The 19,976-nt window shown below is 53.7% G+C and overlaps 2 protein-coding genes across 3 annotated transcripts in view; both read left to right on the plus strand.

Annotated features, from left to right (window-relative positions):
• The window catches only part of RTF1 (RTF1 homolog, Paf1/RNA polymerase II complex component), a 53,966-nt gene extending 49,919 nt beyond the window's left edge, over positions 1-4,047 (plus strand). The window contains exons 15-18 of the mRNA XM_036923798.2: positions 239-316; positions 767-862; positions 1,615-1,726; positions 1,984-4,047. Of these exons, the coding sequence (XP_036779693.1) occupies positions 239-316; positions 767-862; positions 1,615-1,726; positions 1,984-2,090 (393 nt within the window). The 3' untranslated portion in view covers positions 2,091-4,047. The remainder of the gene's footprint in view (positions 1-238; positions 317-766; positions 863-1,614; positions 1,727-1,983) is intronic.
• A 7,492-nt stretch (positions 4,048-11,539) lies between these two features.
• ITPKA (inositol-trisphosphate 3-kinase A) lies at positions 11,540-19,935 on the plus strand. 2 transcript variants are annotated; one of them, XM_036923796.2, is made up of 8 exons: positions 11,540-12,038; positions 12,846-12,977; positions 17,800-17,896; positions 17,984-18,200; positions 18,345-18,549; positions 18,752-18,853; positions 19,129-19,200; positions 19,322-19,935. In XM_036923796.2, exons 1-8 carry the CDS (start codon positions 11,550-11,552, stop codon positions 19,523-19,525), a joined length of 1,518 nt encoding a protein of 505 aa, XP_036779691.2. In that variant the 5' UTR covers positions 11,540-11,549; the 3' UTR covers positions 19,526-19,935. The 2 variants fall into 2 exon arrangements, with proteins under 2 accessions (XP_036779691.2, XP_036779692.1); XM_036923797.2 differs by lacking the exon at positions 12,846-12,977 and having other exon boundaries at positions 19,322-19,932.
• The last annotated feature ends 41 nt before the right edge of the window (positions 19,936-19,976 follow it).

Raw genomic sequence — 19,976 nt, forward strand, 5'->3', positions numbered from 1 at the left:
TCTGCCTTGTCTCAGCCCTCCCTGGCCCTTCGATTCTACTCTGTGGCATTCAGTTTTATTGACGCCAGTTTTGTTCTTTCTGCCCCATAACTGCTCTGGTGTTCTTGAAGGGGAAAGGATGAGAGAATGCTTTTGGCTCTTTTCAAGCCCTTGTAAAGACTTATTTTTATGTAAGCTTATGATAGAGGAGAGGTGGGGGGAAGGGAGCCACAGTTCTGTAATGTGCTCTCTGTTTCAGGCTGAAAGTCACAACATGAAAAACCAACAGATGGATCCCTTTACCAGGCGGCAGTGCAAACCTACCATCGTTTCTAATGTGAGTGCCTAAAGAGGACGTTCCTCGTCAGGACCTAGATTCTGGGACATAAAATGAATTCCATTAGGAGATTAATAACGAAGTTAAAAATAATGTTGTCTTAGTGGGATTTGCTTGCCTCAAACTCTTGGGTCTGGATGCTTCCTTTTTTATCTTGCTGTAGGACATACAGGTAGGGAAAACCTGGCATGGATTTGTAGAAACCTATGGACTAACTGCCCAGTGCCAGGGTGGATTTACCCCTGCAGCAGGCACTAGGAGTATGTGGGCTGGGCTGGACTTAGTCTCAGAGCTTTTCATTGCCTTTCTTTGCTCTTTGAGGGAAGCCCCACCGAGCGGCTGATGGGTCCCCTGTGGTGCTTGTGACATTAGTGGTAGATAGAAATGAACCTGGCAGTAGGATTGCTTGAGTGTTGAACAATCTCTAATATACCTTATTTTCTCACTCAGTCCAGAGACCCAGCTGTACAAGCTGCCATCTTGGCCCAGCTGAACGCAAAATATGGTTCCGGAGTGTTACCAGATGCTCCAAAGGAAATGAGCAAGGCAAGTGTAACGCCTCCCTGTGGCCCCCTGGGGCTGGGCTGCTGGTCCATACAGCAGAACACGAACCTTGCCTAGTTTGGGCTTGATTCTTTTCTTTCCCGCCTGAAGGATCATGGAGTCCCACTTGCAGTTCTTTCACCATCCTATTTGTTTACAAATGTAGTAAACAGCTGCTGGATTTTGGTCAGAAGACCTAAATTCTAAACCCAATGCCACTAAACTGAGGCCTTGACTGCAGCTTTAGGGCAGCTGACATCCAGCCCTCTGTCCACATTTTCTCACATGTAAAATGGGGATAATGCTCTGTACCGTGCCTACCTCACAGGATAATTAGGAGGAGCAGGTGACATGTAAAAATCAGATGATTATAAAAGTGTAACTCCTTGAAAACCAAAATGTTAAACTGAGAGAAACTGCCCATTTAGAAGCAGTGTTCTGCCTGAGTTAGGTCTTTTCCTGTGGAACCCAAAATGCCCCAGGAATTCCAGAAATCTTGGGTCAGACAGCGGCTTGTTGTCTTAAGCCCACCCTGTCGACCCTCATACAGCAGACAAGAGCCTTCCCTCTCCTCTTAGGCTTCAGAAAGTAAACCTCTTTGCAGCCTCTCCTGTCCTCTGAGAGAAGGAAATTGGGAAAAGGCCTTAGGAGGGAAATCTAATGAACTTGAGCAAGAACGTTTTTACCAGTACTGGTGCTTCTTGTAATTTTTGTAATTTATGCTTTTATAATTAGTTTTTCTCTTCACATTGCAGGGTCAAGGAAAGGATAAAGATTTGAATTCTAAGTCAGCCAGTGACCTCTCAGAAGACTTGTTCAAAGTACATGATTTTGATGTGAAGATTGATTTACAAGTTCCCAGCTCAGGTAGGTGAGGGTGGGTAGTGGTGATGGCGAAGGACCAGGTGGCTCCATGGCGTTCTTCCCCTGCGGGGAGGCCTGACACCACAGAAGAGAGGAGGGCATCTGCTTATCACTATTTATAGAGGCCACAGGAAGACAGGCTGCTGGTGTGTTTTGAGAGAGAACAGGGACAGACAGGATGGCCACCTAAAGCCATGAAGCATGAGATTCAGAGAAGTTTGTAGGTACCTCAGATGCTGATTTGCTCTTCTTTCCCATAGAATCAAAAGCTTTGGCCATCACCTCCAAAGCTCCACCAGCCAAGGATGGGGCGCCCAGGAGATCTCTGAACTTGGAAGACTACAAAAAACGACGAGGGCTTATTTGATCGCACCAGCCTGCTGCTTCTGACCCTGCATGCCCCATCATGGTGTCCTGCCCTTCCTCTTTTCCTTTTATTTGCCCTTTTTGGGCTGGAGCAGCAGTGGAACTGGAAAGAGACTCTAAACTGCCAGTCATCTGTAATATAAACCATTTGCTGTATAGACCTCCCTTGTCTGCACCATCTCCCACCAACCCCCAGGCCTCACCCCATGTGGACTTGGGTTCTCTTGGGCTTATCCATGTCTTTAGATTTGTGTTTGCCCTTTTATCTGTCTTAAACCAGCGCAGTTCATTGGCCACTCTGCACGCATGCAGTATTACCGTGGAGCTGGGATCCTTGCTGGAGCCCCGGTGGCGAGAGCAGCATGGGTGGTCTCCCCGGACTGCCTCGGGACCTGACCATTGAACGTTGGGCACCTGACCCCTGTGGAGGGAGTGGGGGCTGGGCACCTGCAGTCCTCCTTCCTCTCTTCCCATCTTTTCCTTCCATCTCTATGGAAGAGCCATTTTCAAAACCAATTTAGTTTCCAAAAAGTGTACATTGGGCGGGGGGGTGGGCTACTTGAGAGAGAGAGAGAGTGTGAGTGAGCATGTGTGTGTGTGTGTGTGTGTGTGTGTATCTGTAAGTGTGGATTTTTTTTATCATTTTTAAAAAATGCAGTACTCTTTGTATCTGTCATGGATCTATAGCTGTTTCAGATTTTTTTTAACTGTACTTGAGCATCTGAAACTGCAAGAAAGAAACTCATTAAATGTGATTCTTCTTACTAAACAGGCCTGACTGCTGTAGCTGTGTAACTTCCCCATCCCCTGCCCGCCTTACAGAAAACTCCCCAGTTTGGCCCCTGCCCTGTAGGCTGTGTCCTTGCAGGTGGGTGGGAAGCCCACGGCTAGGTACCAGGGATGCAGGGCAGGTGTCTTGCCCATCCCGTGGGTACAGCCCACAGCTTCTTGGCTGAACGTAGTGTCTCTTTTTCCCACCCCATGTACTTGTCTCTTCCTAGTGATTCTGTTTTGTTTTTAAGAGAAAGTATTCAACATGAATTTGGAGAGAACACAAAATGATTTAGGTTGCAGATGTTACAAGCATGTGCAGTTCTGTGTGTGTGTATCCATACATATATGGTAAGCATATATATTGTGCAACTAGGGTGAAGCCAGCAAAGAAGTGTATGTCTTTATGAAATGTTTGAAAAGAGATAAGCTGACTGCTTGATAATCATTCTCAGGTGTAAAGCTCCAAGTGTAAATAAAAGTGGCATTTAACAAATCTTTTCAGAACAAAGTACAGCTGACTATATATACCAAGAACTAAGCTAAAGAAACAGCTGAGAGCTGCTGATTCCCACAAGAGGGAGAGGAATTTAGAAGCTCTGCTTTGTACTTCTTCATCCTACTTTTCTGTAAGGAAGTGGGATGATGGAAAATCATGGAATTAAGTTGTATTCAAACATAAAAATGAACATGGTAACTCTTCTGGGTTTAGTAGAGTCTCAGTGTTGCTTTAACTTAGTTTATACTTTTTTATTTTAAAACAGCAATGGATGGGTTTTTAAAAGTATTGTGACTGTAAAATTGATAAATATGACTGTAACATAGCTATGTAGTAGCTGTGACAGTTCTGTTGGGCAAAAGAGTGGTGATGGACTTATTAAAATCATATATACTTGAATAGTCCATTGACTGAAACCCTTTATAGATGATTGTGTAAATGTGGAACCACAGACTGTTAAACATTGCCTTGGACTCTGGCAGAGTCCTGGAGGCTGCTGGGACCTCTCCTGTCACGACGAACTTGGACTTTTTTTCTTTCTGGTTTTAAAAGACATGGAATTATAGAATCCATATAATTTGCTGGAGTCATTCTGATCCACCGTGTAGATCTGTATTTAGTATCATTTGGATTTGGAGAAGTGTCGATTACATTATGGCTGTGTAATAAAATTTTTATTAAAACTGCATCACACTGTAGCCACTTTGCCACCACCTCCCCACAGGCAGCTGCTGAGACTTTCCTTCTGAGGTGCCAAAACACAGCAAAGAGAAAAGCCACAACCAGCTTACCCCCTGAGTAGCCAGCCTACTTGGTGAAAGGACTCAAGACTGAGGGCCTGTGTTTAGTCTTAGCTGAGGCATGACCTCTGGACCGAGATCTTGACCAGGTGTAAGACTGGCTTTGTCCACCACCAGCTGGGGTTCTTGGTGGCTTGCAGTATTTCTCATGCTGGGGAATACTGCAGCATTCCCCCCTGTCCCCCGACCCCAGTGTGGTTTCAGTGTTGAAGGGTGCAGCACCCAAGATTGTTAAATATTTTCACTTTCTTCCAAGAAGCAAAAAGGCCAATGTCCATGTGCCTAGTATAATGTATAGGTCTCCTGTCTGTCTTGCTCTGACAGGTGCAGGGAAAGTCTGCTGTCTGCAACTTCCCTTCAAGAAAACTGCTTTTGTTTTCTTTGTTTCCATGAAGTTCTGACCTGTCACTCAAACTATAGAGGTATATTTGTAAATAAACTTTATGCCCTGTTTTAACAAAGAGGTAAGATTTAGTTCAAGGATTGCATCCTGAGTGGCAACTCTGAAAGTCGTATTTTGAAAGTCCAAGAGAGCCTCTCTTGCTTTTTTCTTCTTCTCTAAACCTCATACCCTCAAAAGTGAAAGTGGCTGTTTTCAGCAGCCTAATTCCTCCAGAAACGTCTCTAGTATGGTAGTTGTCTAGAGCAGAGGTGACTTCTAATTGCCCTAGTTTACTTCCTACCTTGGAAGACACCAACAAGCTTTAACAGGCCCATAGGTAGGCTCCTGATACACTGCCTAACCCTAGTGAGAGTCATGTCCTTCCAGCTTCAGTTGGCCTATGCACAGTTCCTTTGCTATCCCATTTTTCTGCCTATCATGACTGGGGAAACCAGTTGAGGTGAGGGTAGCTATGGAGGAAATACTGGTATCTCCATTGTGCTCCCAAGTTGGGAAGACCTGTAAGGGTTTTGCACCCCCACTGCTGGAGGCTGTGTTTTAAATCTTTCTGACTATCTTTTAGCTAGGAAGTAAGATTCTGGATATCTACCCGCCTTTAGAGCTGGAAGATGGGAGGTAACAATCACAAGGTAGGAGGCCAGTCCAAGCCTGTCTGGTGTTAGAAGAGGTGGGTCCCTGGGGCTCACTCAGCAACTGGTCCAGTGAGGTTGTCTCCCACTCGCTATCCCACTACCTGACTGTTGGGAGCAGTGTGCTCCCTGGGCCTAGAGAAGAGGGATTCTGGGCAAAGAACAGCCCAGTCCATTTACCTCCCAAGCCCTGTGCTGTGGTTGCAGCCTCCTGCGGGGGGGTGAATGGGGGTGCAAAGTAGGCCCACTGTATCTTCTGGAGTTGGGGTACAGGGGGCTTTCCTTGGGTTATCCTGGGTGGTAGTATCCAGCAGCTCTAAGGAGCGGTGCAACCATCTACCCACAGCTTGGATTTTTACATGACTTGCTGAGCTCCCTTGGGAAGGAATGGTGTTGGGCTGGAGGGAACAGCGGTATTAAGGGAGGGCCCGCCAGTAGCCTACCTTCTCTGTAAGGTTCTCCAAGCCAGTCCCAGTGCCTGCTGAGTGGGACTGGAGGTAGAGTTTCTTGGGTCTCCATAGGAGCTTAGCCACTGCAACACTGGCAGGATTAGGGCTTGCCGGTGGTGCTGTGGACCCCAGGGAGAGTGGAGAGCCACAAGGCATGAGGGCTCAGTGCAGGGTTCATATACCAGCTCTGCTACTTAGTACCAAGGACTGAGCTAGTTAATTCCTCTGAGCCACAAGTTCCCTATCTTTAAGGTAAGATCTGTCAGGATCATGTTAAAGATAAGTATTCCTTTATCCAGTAGCGATTCAATAAATGCAGTTAATGAGAGCAGAGGCTGCTGGGCTTTGGAAGGGAGACTAGGCAGAGTGGCACGGGTGGGGATGGAATGGGCAGCAGGGTGAGTGAAGGGGCAGAAGCCATAGGAGAGCAGCCCCAGCTGCAGAGGGGCAGAAGCTGAAGTGCTTTTCCCAGAAACTCCTGGCAACCCCCACCTCAGGGGGCCAAGGAACTCCACCTCCAAGTTGAAGTTCTTCCTGGTGGGTGCTGGGGCTAGCCTGGAGAATCAGCCAGAAAAGGAGAGCTGTCATTTAGCCTGCCCTTGCAGCTGCTCTTCTCTCCAGCCCCTCAACATACATTCCCTTTGCAGATGGCTGGTCTGAAAGCATTGTCCGATTCTAGTCCTCAATGGCTCTGAAGGCTGCCCCCTCCCCAAGGCCCCAGCAGGCTCAGAAAGATTGTGAGGCCTGACTTACCCCTGCACCACCAAGAGTAATTTAAAACATAAAACGAATAGCAAACTAGAAAAAAATGTGTGAAGTACAAATATCTGATCTTTTCCATGATATCTATCTTGAGAGTATCAGATCCTTTTATTTTCTCTTCCAGCTGTGGATGACCCTGCTTTGCTAAGCTCCTGCTGAGACCTCATCTTGCTGGGCCACATACACATTCACCTGCCTGGGATGCAAGGGTCTACCTCCAACAATTTTCCCTGGAGAACTCACTTCAGCCTTAAGCCCTCAACCAAAAGGTCACCTCCTCCGGGAAGCCTCCTGTGATCCCTCTGGGGTTTGGGGAGCATCTCCCACCCGCTCCCCCTGGGCGCTGGCACTCACCACTCTGCACTTATTCCTTGTGTATCTCCACTAGGACCCTGGAAGCTTGTGTCTGCCGCCATTTCTCTCCGAATCCCCAGCACCCAGCGCCGCCTGGCAGTTAACACCCAATGCATGTTGGCGGAGGGGAGCGAGGGCGGCAAGCTGACGGCGTTCGACCCCAGCTTCCCCAGCAGCCTGTCCCCAGACCGCAGGGACACCGGAAGGAGACCCGCATTGCGGGCACCGCCCACAGTAGAAGCACAGGCTGCCAGTCCTTGGAGTTCGACCCAAGGCCGTGCGAGAGACACGCGGCTGCAGCAGACGGAAGCGAGGCCCGCTCTCCGCTACGGGCCCCGTCAAGTCTACATCCTTGGCCTCGGTTCGTGGAGCCCCGGTCCGAGCGCCCTGCCAGGAGGCTGCCGGGCTGCCAGCACGCGAACGCGCGCGTCTCCAGGCCTGGGCCCGGCGGGGCACGCGGCCCGGCGACTTCCCGGAGTTGGGAGCTGGGGCCCCAGCTGTCAGCAGCTCTCCCCGTGCGTGGCTCGAGGCGCCCCTGCGGCCGACGCCGAGGTGGAGCAGGCAGTAGCACACCCGGACCCGGGCCTGTACTCAGCTTCCCAGAGGCTCCTGGTTACGCCTGGCCTCCAGATGCTCTGTGGACTCCGTCGCCACACAGCTGGGATGGAGGTCACGCTGACAGATCACAAAGGGAATCAGGCGAGGGGCCCAGGATTCGAGAACTTGCTGTGGTGGGGGCACTGGGGACAGAGGCCGACTGCACTGCGGGCGTTCTTTAGAGCAGTTCCCTTAAGCGCTCCCACCCCCACCCAGACCCTGACCTCTGAGGCTCCTGGTCCCCTCTGCCTGCACTTGGCCACTGGGAGAGAGTCTGCGCTTCTAAATTCTGGAGAGACGAGGCAGGAAAACCACAGGAACACAGACTCCTGGGAGGGATGAGAAACCTTGTTTCTGAAGTGTGTCAGAAGAGAAAATGTTCTTATTGTGCATACACAGGCGTGGTGACACATTTTGTTTGCTTTAGACAAGAATGGTTCAGTTGGAGACTCAGTGAAGTTGCTAGGTACCAAGCCCTGCTAAACTATCCAGCCCCCAATCTCAGGAAATTCCCACAAAATCTATCAATTGTGGAGTCAGAGAGTGCATGGGGAGGAGGAGGAGCCCAGACGCAAGGAAGAGTGTCTGAGGTTTTCAGGTGAAGACCGCCAGGCACTCCTTTTCCCAGGAGGAGGAGACTTCCAACCCTTCCCATCAAGTTTCCATTAGGCCCTGCTCCGGCCAGCCCTCTCTAGAATGCTCTGGGCAGAGTAGGCATCAGACTGGCCAGGGCTGGGGAATGGTTTAGGTGCATGAAGCAGCTGAAAGACTAGGATCTCACTGATAGTCCTGTGCAAACAGTTAATATAGCCACGCAGCATCCTGGGGCCTGTTAATGGTTGGGTCCTTTCTGATTTCCTTCCAGAAGACACGTACATGATACACCACCACTTCAATTAAGGAGGGGGGTCATCATCATAAGAGCTACTCATTCCATATCTCTTTCATCTGGCACAATGCCTGGTTCATAGCAGCTGCTCAGTGGAAGTTTGCTCTGTGAATGAATGAATGAATCACAGGTATTGTCACAGAACACTGGAATCTTGGGGTCAGAAAGTCCATTGGAGGACACCAAGCCCCACAGAGCATGTCAGGAATTGTTGACTAGAATGAGACCCTGTATCACCTGGTCTATAGGACCTTTTGTCACCAGTCCCCCAGGCACATCTCCCCACCCCCTACACAAACACCCAATAGAGTCTCTTCTCTCCAGAGAGGTCTTCAAGTCCTCTCAAAGCAACAGGGAGCCCATTCAGGAGCACAGATTAAGGGCTGTGCTCCATCCTCTCTCTCCTAAGTGAGAAGCCTTGCCTAAGGTCTTGGGAAGCTGTGAACGGAGAACTTGGTCCTGTCCCTGGGGCGACTGTGCTGCCCTGGGGGTGGGATAGAGAAGGGGCAGAGCTAAATGCAGGAGCTGCAGAATAAAATCAGGCACCCAGAAGACCCTCACCTGACCCCACTTTCTAGCCCCCTCCTTTCATAAATCCTGAAGGCAATGAAGGCTTCTAGTGACCTGGGATGCCACAAGAAAGATCAGTTTCTTTCCTCAGACATGCAGTTGGCCTTGTGAACAAGGGACTCTCACAGCCTGTCTCAGATAAGCCACCTAATGACCATCAAAACCTTGAAACATTCTTCTATGTCCCTGTTTCCCCACTTTTTGCAGTACCCAAGAGGCCATAGTAGTCAGTTGATTTTGTCCATATCCCTTCTCTTACAGCCTCAAGGACTAGGGAAAACCGAGGCACAAAGAACAGGATTCCAGGATTTGAAAGGTCGTTCCTGGCTTGATTAAGAGGACATGAGAGCCCCTTGACCTTGTCCCACAACTATAGTGGGACCCCTTGCTCCAGTGTGTGCCCTTATGTTTTCCACCTGTGGTAGGTGGAGGTAGACTCTACATTCACTCATAAGAACTAGGGACTGAACTACAAGATGTGAATAAAAGAAAGTGAACTTGGCACAGGAATAGAAGTCAGGGGACCTTGCCAGTACTCACTCTGGCTTTTCTACCAATTAACTGTGTGGCCTTGTGCAAGTGCCTTCACCTCTCTGTTACTTCTCTTGTATTTTTAGTGGGGAGGGTAGGATGTATCTAAAGGCCCTTCCCACTATAAAAGTCTATGAAATTAGCTCTCACTTCGGTACCTATTCCCAGGGTTTTCCTTACCTTACCAGTGAAATTTACCTCGGCTGGTATGGAAAAGAGCTCTTCTCTGGTCACTGGCCTTTGGGCAAGTGCATGATACAAGAAGAAATGAAATTGTCCCTGAGTTTCCTCTTGGCAGCCAGGAGAGAGCCCTGGCTCCTGGCCTGTCGTGCCACCACCAGTGGCCATGCATTGAGTGACACACAGCTGTTTCCTCTCATTTCCCTCCCTACCTTTACAGCTCTGGTAGGTCTTTGCTGACTGTCCCCACCCTGGTTTGCCCCCAGCACCCACCCTGAGGACAGTACTAGTGCCCCTACAGACCAGGGAAGCTCCGAAGGAGGGAGAGAAGGGAGTGAAAAAAGACCTGAGCGTTTCCGGGCGGCCAAGTTCTAAAGTGCGCCCCTCTCACAGACCTGCGGGCTCTTCCACATTCTGTACCCCAGAGAAGGTAGCCAGGTGATTTCCCAGTTTCTCTATAGAGGACTCAAGTATCAAACTCCTGTATTTCCTTGTTTGTCTCACTCCTCCATCACCTCAGTTTCTTCCCACACCCACTCTTCCCTCCACCTTTTTATTTTTTTCATCAATTCCCCCAGGAGCTTCTCTTTTTTTCTTTGTGGAAGATTCCTGTTCTCTCTCCAAATTCTCCTTTTCTCTCTTCCTGGGTCATCCTTGAATCATGGCTGAAGGGAGAAAGGGAACGAAACTCCTCTTTTTGGCTTTTATCAGCACCAGAGGCAATCCTTCTAGGGACATTCTCCCCACAGGGTCCCCAACAATCCCAGGGCCCTGGTGAGGGATCCTCAGTGCTGGCATTTGCGGAAGACAGGAAATGCTGTGAATATTGACTTCTACTCAAAGCAGCCTTGCAGTTCAACTGCTCGCTAACCATGTGAAGCTGCCAAAGCCCCACCACGACAATACCACGGATGAGCGCACCACTATGTATGAAACACCTCACCAACATCTGCGCCCTCTGTCCAGCATCACAGCCACAGCTCTGTCGGTCAGGTGAAGTTTTCCTAAGTTTACAAGGGAGGAAAGAGCACTGGGAAAGGTGAGAAGACTGCCAAAAATCACATGTAGAGGCGAACCTGAGCCTAGCTCTATCATTCACACTAAAACTATCCTAACGTTTTAAAGATTTCATATATTTTTTTCCCACAGCAATCCTGTGAGGTGAACAACAACGCCGAGGGGGAGAATCAGCAGTTCAAGAGGGTGAGATGACTTGCTTAGAGTTCACACAGCAGACTCCAAGCCAAGAACTCCGAAAGGCCAGGAGGAAGGGCTCAGTCGCCGCCAGCCAGCAGTCGGGGACGCTGCCCAGGACTCCGCCAGGACGCGTGGGTAGATCCAGGCCCCGCCCCTCGATCTTGTTCTCTGCCCGCCGGGATGTGGGGAGTTTTGGGGGGAGAAGCCTCAGCCCGTTCTTGGGACTGAGTCCCTACTTGGGCGCACGCCCTGGGGTGAGGTCTTTTTGGAAGCCAATGGCTTTGAACTCTGTACTGAAGGGGCCCCGGGCGGAGAAAAGCCCCGGAGACCTGGAAGACTTGACGCAGGGTGGATGGAACGCGGAAAGGAACCCGAGGGATTGGGTGGGAGAGCAAGAGCAACACCGAGCCCTTCCCGGCGGGGCCTGCGGCCTGGGAGCCTGGGGGAGCAGTCCTGCACAGCTCCGAAGCCGCGGCGGGCAGCAGAGCCGGGGAGCGGAGCGGCCCTCCCCGCCCCGCCCCCCCGTCTCCTCGAGGGCGGGCACAGAGAGGCCGCGAGGGCCAGGCTCCGGTTTTCTGTCCACAGGAACTGGGCTTCCCGGTCACCCGGAGGAGTACCAGGGAGTCTTCTCTTCCCGGCCAGTCCCCTGGGAGGCCCGCGCTTTCTCTGAAAGTGAAAGGAGTGGGCAGGGGGCGCGGCCGAGGCGGGGCGCGGGCGGGCGGCTGCGCAGGCTCCGCCTCGGGGCAGGCTTGCGCCGGGGGCTCTGAGCGTCTCCAGTCCCCGCCGCGCCGCGGGCTGGTGGGCTCCGCTGCGGCTCTTGCGCTAGGGAATGACCCTGCCCGGGGGCCCAGCGAGCATGGCGCGGCCGAGAGGCGTGGGGCCCTGCAGCCCGGGGCTCGAGAGGGCTCCGCGCCGGAGTGTCGGGGAGCTGCGTCTGCTCTTCGAGGCGCGCTGCGCCGCGGTCGCTGCCGCCGCCGCTGCAGGGGAGCCCCGGGCCCGGGGGGCCAAGCGGCGTGGGGGACAGGTTCCTAACGGGCTTCCGCGAGCTCCTCCTGCCCCGGTGATCCCGCAGCTGACTGTGACGGCCGAGGAGCCGGACGTACCCCCGGCCAGCCCCAGGCCGCCCGAATCAGAGGGTGGCTGGCTCCCGACCGTGGGCTCGTCCCACCTGCAGCAGCCGCGCCGCCTCTCCACCTCATCGCTCTCCTCTACGGGCTCCTCGTCGCTGCCCGAGGACTCGGAGGACGACCTACTGAGTGACAGCGAGAGCCGGAGCCGCGGCAACGTGCAGCTGGAAGCCAGCGAGGACTCGGGTCAGGTACGGGCCGCGGGGGCGGGGCCGGCGCCGGGCGCGGGGGTTGCGCGCAGGAGCCCCAGCTTTGGGCTCCAGAGGGCCGGCTCTTGTCCTAAGCTCCCTCTGCGGAGAGTTCGGTTCTCACTGTTTAGGAGGGGCATAGGGGTCGTAGGAAGGCTCCAGGCAGACCTCTCGTCTTGGCCGTTTTCACCTGGGTTCCACAGGCAGGCCGCCGTCCGGACCCCGGGCGTCTAAGGAGAGTGAGGAGGAGTCTGCCAGCGGCCATGGGGACCAGGTGGGGTGGGTGGCGGGGAGCGCGACTTGCTGGCTGCGAGGTAGGGCCTGAGAGAGCGGAGGGGCTCGGCCTTGCCCCACGAACTCTGGGAGAGAGAGGGGGGCGCACGAGTCTCGCTCTTTCCCCGCCCCCTCGCCGGCGCCGCGGCCCCACCCCCGCCGTTGCCACGGTTTCCCTCTCCTGAGTGGGAGTGGAGCGGCGCTCCAGGCTCGGCTCCGGAGCTGCAGCCGTCTGCTCCCTGCGCCCGCACGAGGCGTGGACGCAGGGAAAGGAGGGGCGCGGGCCTGGGGGCTCTGGCAGAGAAGTCAGCCTTCCCCGGTTGACTGCTCCTAATTATGGCCCGGGATGAAGTAAACTGAGGCTGAAAAGGCGGGATCAGCCTGTCATTTCCGCCTCTGTTATCTTGGATGTTCCGGGGCCAGGTTTGACCCTCGGATAATCCAGGCCCGGGATGCGGTGAAGTCGTTCTTGGTGCCTGCGCCTTAGGGGTGTGCGGCTCCTAGATCAGCTGCTGTGTCCACCTCATTTTAACCAAGGCCAAACACTTTAACTACCCGCGGTCTACACAAAGGAGTTGCTCTAGATCCACGTTATGCAAGTGTCCCTGGAGCGGAGGGAGCGGCGAAGGGCGCCCCGCAGGCTCTGGTGGCTCTCGGACTGCCCCGAAGGTGAGAGCCGCGGACGTGCGCCGGGTGGCCTGGGCGCTTTGCGGATAACACAGGGGCGTGGCCCGCTGAGCCACGGCTCCGCCACACGCTCGGATCAGACCAGGTCGGGGAACACTATAACGACCTGCAGTGAATCCGTGACTTCAGTTACCTCCTGAGACTTACATTACCCAGAGGGCGGCATGGTTTGTAAGTGACACAAGAAGAAAAAGAAAAAAGTCTCATAGAGCAGGAACACACCCTACCACTCGGTGTAGGGTGCGGGGAGTCCCTCTGTCCTCCTCCGGTGGTAGGGTACCCCTGACCCATGATCGATCCTAGTGCAACCGTAGTGCAAGCCCCTGTAGGCGCGCTGGTGCCGCCAAGGGATTTCCAAGGCGGTGGAATGTGGGACAATGAGGTCCTCCCCATCTCCTCCAAAAATCCGGAGCAGTAGCTCTGGGTCCCCCGCTCCTCCGCTCAAATCTGACAGCTGAGAGGCGGGCGCAGGAGGAAGGGCGCCACGAAGGCAGCACCCCCAGCTTCCCTCTTCCCGCCCAAGCCTGAGTGCAATTTAGGCAGTCTGGCTGGGGTCAGGACTTCGGGACCAGTCGCATAAGTCGGCTAGACGGCTTCGGCTGGCCTCTCCACCCTGGGCTTCCCGGTCCTCCGGTGCTGCCAGGAGCTGGAACAGATGGTCGCTAAGAGCCCTTCCAGCTCCAAGGCTGCGTCTCTCAGGCTTTCCCAATCCCCCGCCCGCTGGGGCCTCCCCGAAGGCAAACAGCCACGGAGGCGGCAGATAAGCCAGAGGCTGTTGACAGAGGCCGCCAGCGTCCTCGTGGAAGTGCCCGGAGCGGACTTTGCCTCGTGGCCGGTCTGGGAGCGGCACAGAGCTCCCGCCCAGGCTGCATTTAGGGCTTCCCCGGGCAGGAAGCAGGGCCCGTTGCTGGCTGACCGTAGAGGATGCACCTGAGAGAAGGGTACAGCGGCAGTGGTTGGGAGGCGGCTGGACAGCCCGTTACACTGGGGCCTGGACAGATCATGGGAGTAGCTCCCCGTGCACAGGGAGACCCTGGGAGGCTCTGTCTTGTCTCTGCCCAGCACACCCGTCCTTCCGCATCAGCTCCTAGGAGCCCGGCACAGCCTGCCCAGAGACTGAAGCTGGGCTCTTCCCAGGGTAGTTGGGACTGGGCAGCCTCCTCCCTTCCCTGGCCTTTCCTCTGGTAGAGAGTAAAGTCCCAAGCAAGAAAACCCGGACAGGCCAGGAGAGGAGTTGGGGGCCTATCCCAAGGGGCAGGTGGCATGACTGTATTTTTAGGCCTTGACTGCCTCTTAAGACAATTTTGGGGTATTGCTATAGAACAGAAGGTGTTTGGCTCCTGTTCATTTGGTTCTCTTCTTTCAGTGCTCTGGGATGGGTAAGGAGACCTGGATGCCATCTGGTCCTGGCCCCAGAACTCCCACACTTCACTTTTTACTAATTATAGATCAGAATTTAGGTTAACAGACTTCCTTTTTAAAAAGCAAATGCCCCTGAGAGGGTAAAGTCGTGGGTCACTTATACCTTAGTGCAAATCATTTTATAAATTTAAACTGATTGCTACCCCCGCCCCCACCAGCACAGGGAGTGCTAGTTTGAGAGGACAATGGGAACATGGGGAGGGGATCCAGCTCGTAGAGAGCTTCAGCCAGGGACTGGCTAGCTGGGGGTAGGGAGTGGAAGTTAGGAAGCATGGGGATGAGTACCAAAGAGAGGGCAAAGGTCCATTTCTGGCAGAAGATACACTGAGTGTCTGGTGTGGTATAAGAAGTCTTCAGGGCTTCAGGGAGACAGATGCTCCCTGTCCAGCTCTGGGTGAGGATTTATCAAAGGGTCCTCCTGTAACTTTGTCAGAGACTCTCTCAGTCAGCTCCCCTGGGCTTTTTGCCTGGGTAGCCCCTGGCTGTGCGTTGGTTTCCTGGATTCCGTGGGGAGTAGGCTGGGCCAGAGGGTGGGGCTTTGGCCCTCTTTTTAGCAAGATTTCACTCTGTGACATGATAAATCTGCTTTCTGATACATACAATAAAAGCCTTACCTGCTCAAAAATATCTTCCCTGCTGTTATTCATGTGCCGAAATCCCCACCCACCCATTACAGAATGATTCTCCAGGAGCCTTTTTGGAAACATGCATCTTTCTATGCATTATGTTCACTGGGGGAGGTAGCTTCCTAAGATGGGAGATGGCAGAGAGCGCCATGACAATTCCATCAATTTCTTCCATATCTGACCATACCCATTACTGGCAAGGAGCTAAATTCCATCCTATGAACGTCCTGAGTTGGTGGAGGGCTTGCACGAAAGCCCTTTGTAACTTGCATGGCTGGAACCAGCCTTTGTTGCTGCTGCTCTTGGCTAATGGGACCCGCACAAGATCAAGGGGGAGAGAGTGGGTCATTACCCCAATTTACCTCAGCTTGGGAGTCGATGCTGTGTTATCACACATCAAACAAGTGGCAGTAGCCCAGGACTGCAGGTACTAAATCCTCTTCTGCCAGGCCCACCTTCCAGCTTCACTCACTGCTGGCTGCCACGTGATCCCAGAAGGAGGGATGTTCCCTATCTCACCTAACCCAAAGCTGGTTCCCTCTTTCATTGGGGTGACTACAGCACTAGATGTACCCTCTGACTAAGTCCTTTCTCATCCCACCATCCCCCAAAGTCTGCCAATAGTCCCCTAAAGCTGCTTGAAGCTCCCCTGTCCCCACCACCATTAAACCCAGTCGTTTGGGTGAAGAGAAATAAAGGTGTCTGGCCAATAGAGAGGAGCCCTAGGCAGAGCTCAGTGTTTCCTCAGAGCTCAAAACACTTCCTTAAACTGCCTTTTGGCTGCAACTTGCTTCAGCTTGTACAAAGCTCACGCAGGGTCCCATTTTACCCCCAAAGGGAGTCAGGGTGGTAGCACTTTGGAGCCTGCTGAGGCGACTGGAACATGGGAGGAGGCTGAGCTGGTGGAGTTTCCCCCAGAGACCGGGAGGGTGGGGCAGGGAGTGAGGAAATGCTAACCTCTCTCTTTGAGCTGTGATTTCCTCCTGTAAAATGGCAGCAGTGCTGCAGTCATACACTCGCTGTGCATGTGCCTCATTGCCATCATCATCACCATGATGACTCTCAAATTATTATGTGGGGGAGAAGAGGGTATAGGATGGTGCCACTGAATACACATGGCACATACATCTTCCTGGAATTTTACTTGAGGATTTGGAGGTGGAAGAGTTTTATAATAAAACTTAGATTTATTATGCAGCAGAATGCAAACCTTGTGTGTATTTAAAGAGTAAAACAGGGAGTTTGAAAGAGATGTCATGCTTCTAGTGGGCTACTTCTGGATACACCTCCAGATCCTTGGGGATTGGACATGTGATCACACCCTAGTGTGCCATGTAGGGACTCAGTAGGCAAGCCGGGACAATGCTGTCTAATGGAGGCTAAGTGCCTGAGTGCAATGGGCAGTCAGTAAATGGTGGCCTCTCTTATGGCAGCAGCTCTGTCCTCCCAGAAGAAACAGGCTCACACAGACGAAATTCTCACTTGGGTTCACTCAGCTAGTGACAGAACCAGGACTGGAACCAACTGCTGACTACCCATCCAGTGCTCTGTCACTAACCCGTATCTGCTCCGCCTGGGAAAGGGCTTTATAGTAGCAGCTTCCCTCTGCTTGGCTACTATCCCAGTTCTCCCTCTCCCTCTGGTCAGGGATGCTTGGTTCCTGGGTCCTCCCCCTGTGAGGGCACACAGGTATAACTCCTTTAAAAGGCAGGCATCCCTGAGAGGAGGCAGCAGACACACCATTTGGATGAGCAAACCTTCAGAGGGTGGACAGAACTGATGAGTTCTGGGTGGGAAGAGGAAACGTCCAGAGTATGAGATGCTCTCCGCACCAGGTGGAGGCCAGAAGCAATGGTCATGAGGCAAGAGATACACCAAAACCTACATTTCCCTCCCAGTTTCATCTAAGATGACAGGCTCTCAGCTCTGCATCTCATTTTCAAAGCTCAGTTTCCTGAGTTCACATCAGGACCAAGAGTGCCCTGGGCCTTGCCAACTGGTGGGGAGTGATGTGGCATCCAGGGATATCAAGAGGGGCTTGGGGAGTCCCAAGCCATTCTTTCTCCAGGCCCCGCCAGGCTGGCCTCCCAACCCTGGGCCTTTGTAAAGGTTTGTTTCTGGGTTTGTCTCTAAATGAGAGGAACCGATGGTCCCAAATGAATAAAACAGTAACCGTATTTGTCTAGCATTGCCTTCAGTCCAAACTATTGTGGAATGGTGGGGTTGGGAAGGAGCCTGTCACACCCAAGCCCCATTTACTACTCACAACAACCCAGTGAGAGTAGTTATTTCCTCATTTTACAGATGAAGAAAGTAACTCAGAGGCAGTGGTAGAAATGCAAATTTTTGGTTTCACCCAAGACCTACTCAGAATTTACCCGCAGACCTGAGAATCTGCATTTTTGACAAGGGTGACCGTCAGGTGATTCTCATGCTCACAAAAGTTCTAAAACCTGGACAGACAGTTTAGTAACCTACCCACATAGCTTTGGAGTGGCAGAACTGAGGTGAAAAACCTGAGCCTCTGACACTAAGTCCAGGGCTCTTTTCAGCGCATTCAAGAAGCTGATTATCTGTCTCAGTGCCTACCACACAGGCACACAATAAACTTCCCTTGAGTGAGTGAATTAATGAATCATCTGGCCCTAGCAGCTTGTTTTGTGGGGCGGGGCGGGACCGAGCCCCTGTTCCAGAGGAGGGAGAGCTTATGGCACTGTTAAGACGCCAACGTGAGACTGCGACCGTGTTGCTTTTAGAAAAGCCACTGGCAGAAGATCCGGACCATGGTGAATTTGCCCGTCATGAGCCCTTTCAAGAAGCGCTATGCTTGGGTGCAGCTGGCTGGGCACACGGGTGAGCACCGGGCAGGCGCAGGTTGGGTGGGTGGGTGCGGTGGGGTGGGGAGAAAGGGACTAAGCTCTAACTGGTGCGAGTCTGCAGGGAGCTTCAAGGCAGCGGGCACCAGCGGGCTGATCCTGAAGCGCAGCTCAGAGCCGGAGCGCTACTGCCTGGCGCGGCTCATGGCGGACGCGCTGCGCGACTGCGTGCCGGCCTTCCACGGCGTGGTGGAGCGCGACGGCGAGAGCTACCTGCAGTTGCAGGACCTGCTCGACGGCTTCGATGGGCCTTGCGTACTTGACTGCAAGATGGGAGTCAGGTATGCGTGCCCTGCCGGGCTAGGAGGGGACCGGGCGGGACCCAGAGCAGGGATGAACGTTCTACCGCGTGGTGTGCACAAAGCCGCGCTCGACCGGGTTCGGGGGCGCGCCCTCATGCCCCGCCGCTGCCTGCGCCTCGGTAGGACTTACCTGGAAGAGGAGCTGACCAAAGCTCGCGAGCGGCCCAAGCTGCGGAAGGACATGTACAAGAAAATGCTGGCGGTAGACCCCGGGGCGCCCACTGAGGAAGAGCACGCGCAGCGCGCAGTCACCAAGCCGCGCTATATGCAGTGGCGGGAAGGCATCAGCTCCAGCACCACGCTCGGCTTCCGCATCGAGGGCATCAAGGTAAGCTAGGCCCACTTTGCTTTGCAGTAGCCCGCCCTTCCTCCGTCCCGGCCCCACTGCGCGGTGTCCGCCTTCCATGCTGACTGCCACCCCTAAGAGCACCCGCTGGCAACCGTCCCTCTGTCCCTGGCAGTCACTGCTCTAGCCTGATCGTCTCTCGGGAGGTACAGGGTCTCTGACACTTCCGTTCCACCTCCTTCAGAAAGCCGACGGCTCCTGCAGCACCGACTTCAAGACCACGCGAAGCCGGGAGCAGGTGATTCGCGTCTTCGAAGAGTTTGTGCAAGGCGATGCCGAAGTGCTGGTGAGCGTCTGAACCTAAGAACCCTGAGGTGTTGGGGAGCGTGAAACCGAGGAGTGTCTCTAAGTCTTCCGGTCTAGTGCCCTCGCCTATGTGACTCGCACTGTAGCATTTATTGGTGTTTTCTTTCCATTCTGGGCTGCGCACCGGGTGGGTTCCTGCCTGTGCCTTGCTCCCCACGTCCTGCCGAGGCAAGCTAGCAGGATTAATGGCTTGTAATCTTAGCAGAGGCTCACTCAGTATTAATTTGCTCTCCTGTCTTATCCCACCCTCTCTAGCGGAGGTATCTGAACCGCCTGCAGCAGATCCGGGACACCCTGGAGGTATCTGAGTTCTTTAGGAGGCACGAGGTAAGAGGCGTAGGGTAGGCCCGGGTTGCAGGGTCTGTGGTGTGTGAGGGCTACCATAGGAATAGGGTGGGGAGCTTCTCCGGGAAAGGGCTGTACCCTGATCGAGGTGTGGGGCTCGCAGGTGATTGGCAGCTCACTCCTCTTCGTGCACGATCACTGCCATCGCGCCGGTGTGTGGCTCATTGACTTCGGCAAGACCACGCCCCTTCTGGACGGCCAGACCCTGGACCACAGGCGGCCCTGGGAGGAGGGCAATCGTGAGGACGGCTATTTGCTGGGGCTGGACAATCTCATTGGCATCCTGGCCAGCCTGGCTGAGAGATGAGGCTGGGCCCCTGTTCCCTGGCTGACTGGCGGGTCTAACAGACGGACCGGTGGCTGCGCCGCGCCAGTGCATGCTGGAGAGAGACGGAAACCCCGCGGTGCGGGGCGGTTCACACGGTCCTGCAGGGCCAGGTGCCAACCACTATGGGCGCTCTGCACGCGCAGAGAGGGGAGGGGGTCTGTCCCCCACGCAAGCCCAGCGTTCTCAGAGCCAATGACACTGACCTATGGGGTGAGGGTGGGGGGCGTAGAGTGGGACAATGGGCTTCCTCCTCAGCCCAGCTCTTCTGAGCAGACTAAGTACCTCTCCAGAGAGGCCAGATAATGCATTTTATTTCGCAGGCACTAGCTCTACTGGTCTAACCTCCCACACTACAATGGACTTACTCCCTTTCCCAATAAAACTCAAAGACACCAGCTTTGGCTACTCAAGCCTAGTCCCCTCCCTCCTC

Source organism: Manis pentadactyla, chromosome 11 (assembly GCF_030020395.1).
Source record: "Manis pentadactyla isolate mManPen7 chromosome 11, mManPen7.hap1, whole genome shotgun sequence".
Lineage (NCBI taxonomy): Eukaryota > Metazoa > Chordata > Mammalia > Pholidota > Manidae > Manis > Manis pentadactyla.

Coding starts and splice junctions, on each gene's coding strand:
- ITPKA (XM_036923796.2), top strand. CDS start 11,550: ATGACCCTGCCCGGGGGCCCAGCGAGCATGGCGCGGCCGAGAGGCGTG. Junction 18,201..18,344: donor GACTGCAAGATGGGAGTCAG/GTATGCGTGCCC, acceptor GCGCCTCGGTAG/GACTTACCTGGAAGAGGAGC. Junction 18,550..18,751: donor TCCGCATCGAGGGCATCAAG/GTAAGCTAGGCC, acceptor CACCTCCTTCAG/AAAGCCGACGGCTCCTGCAG.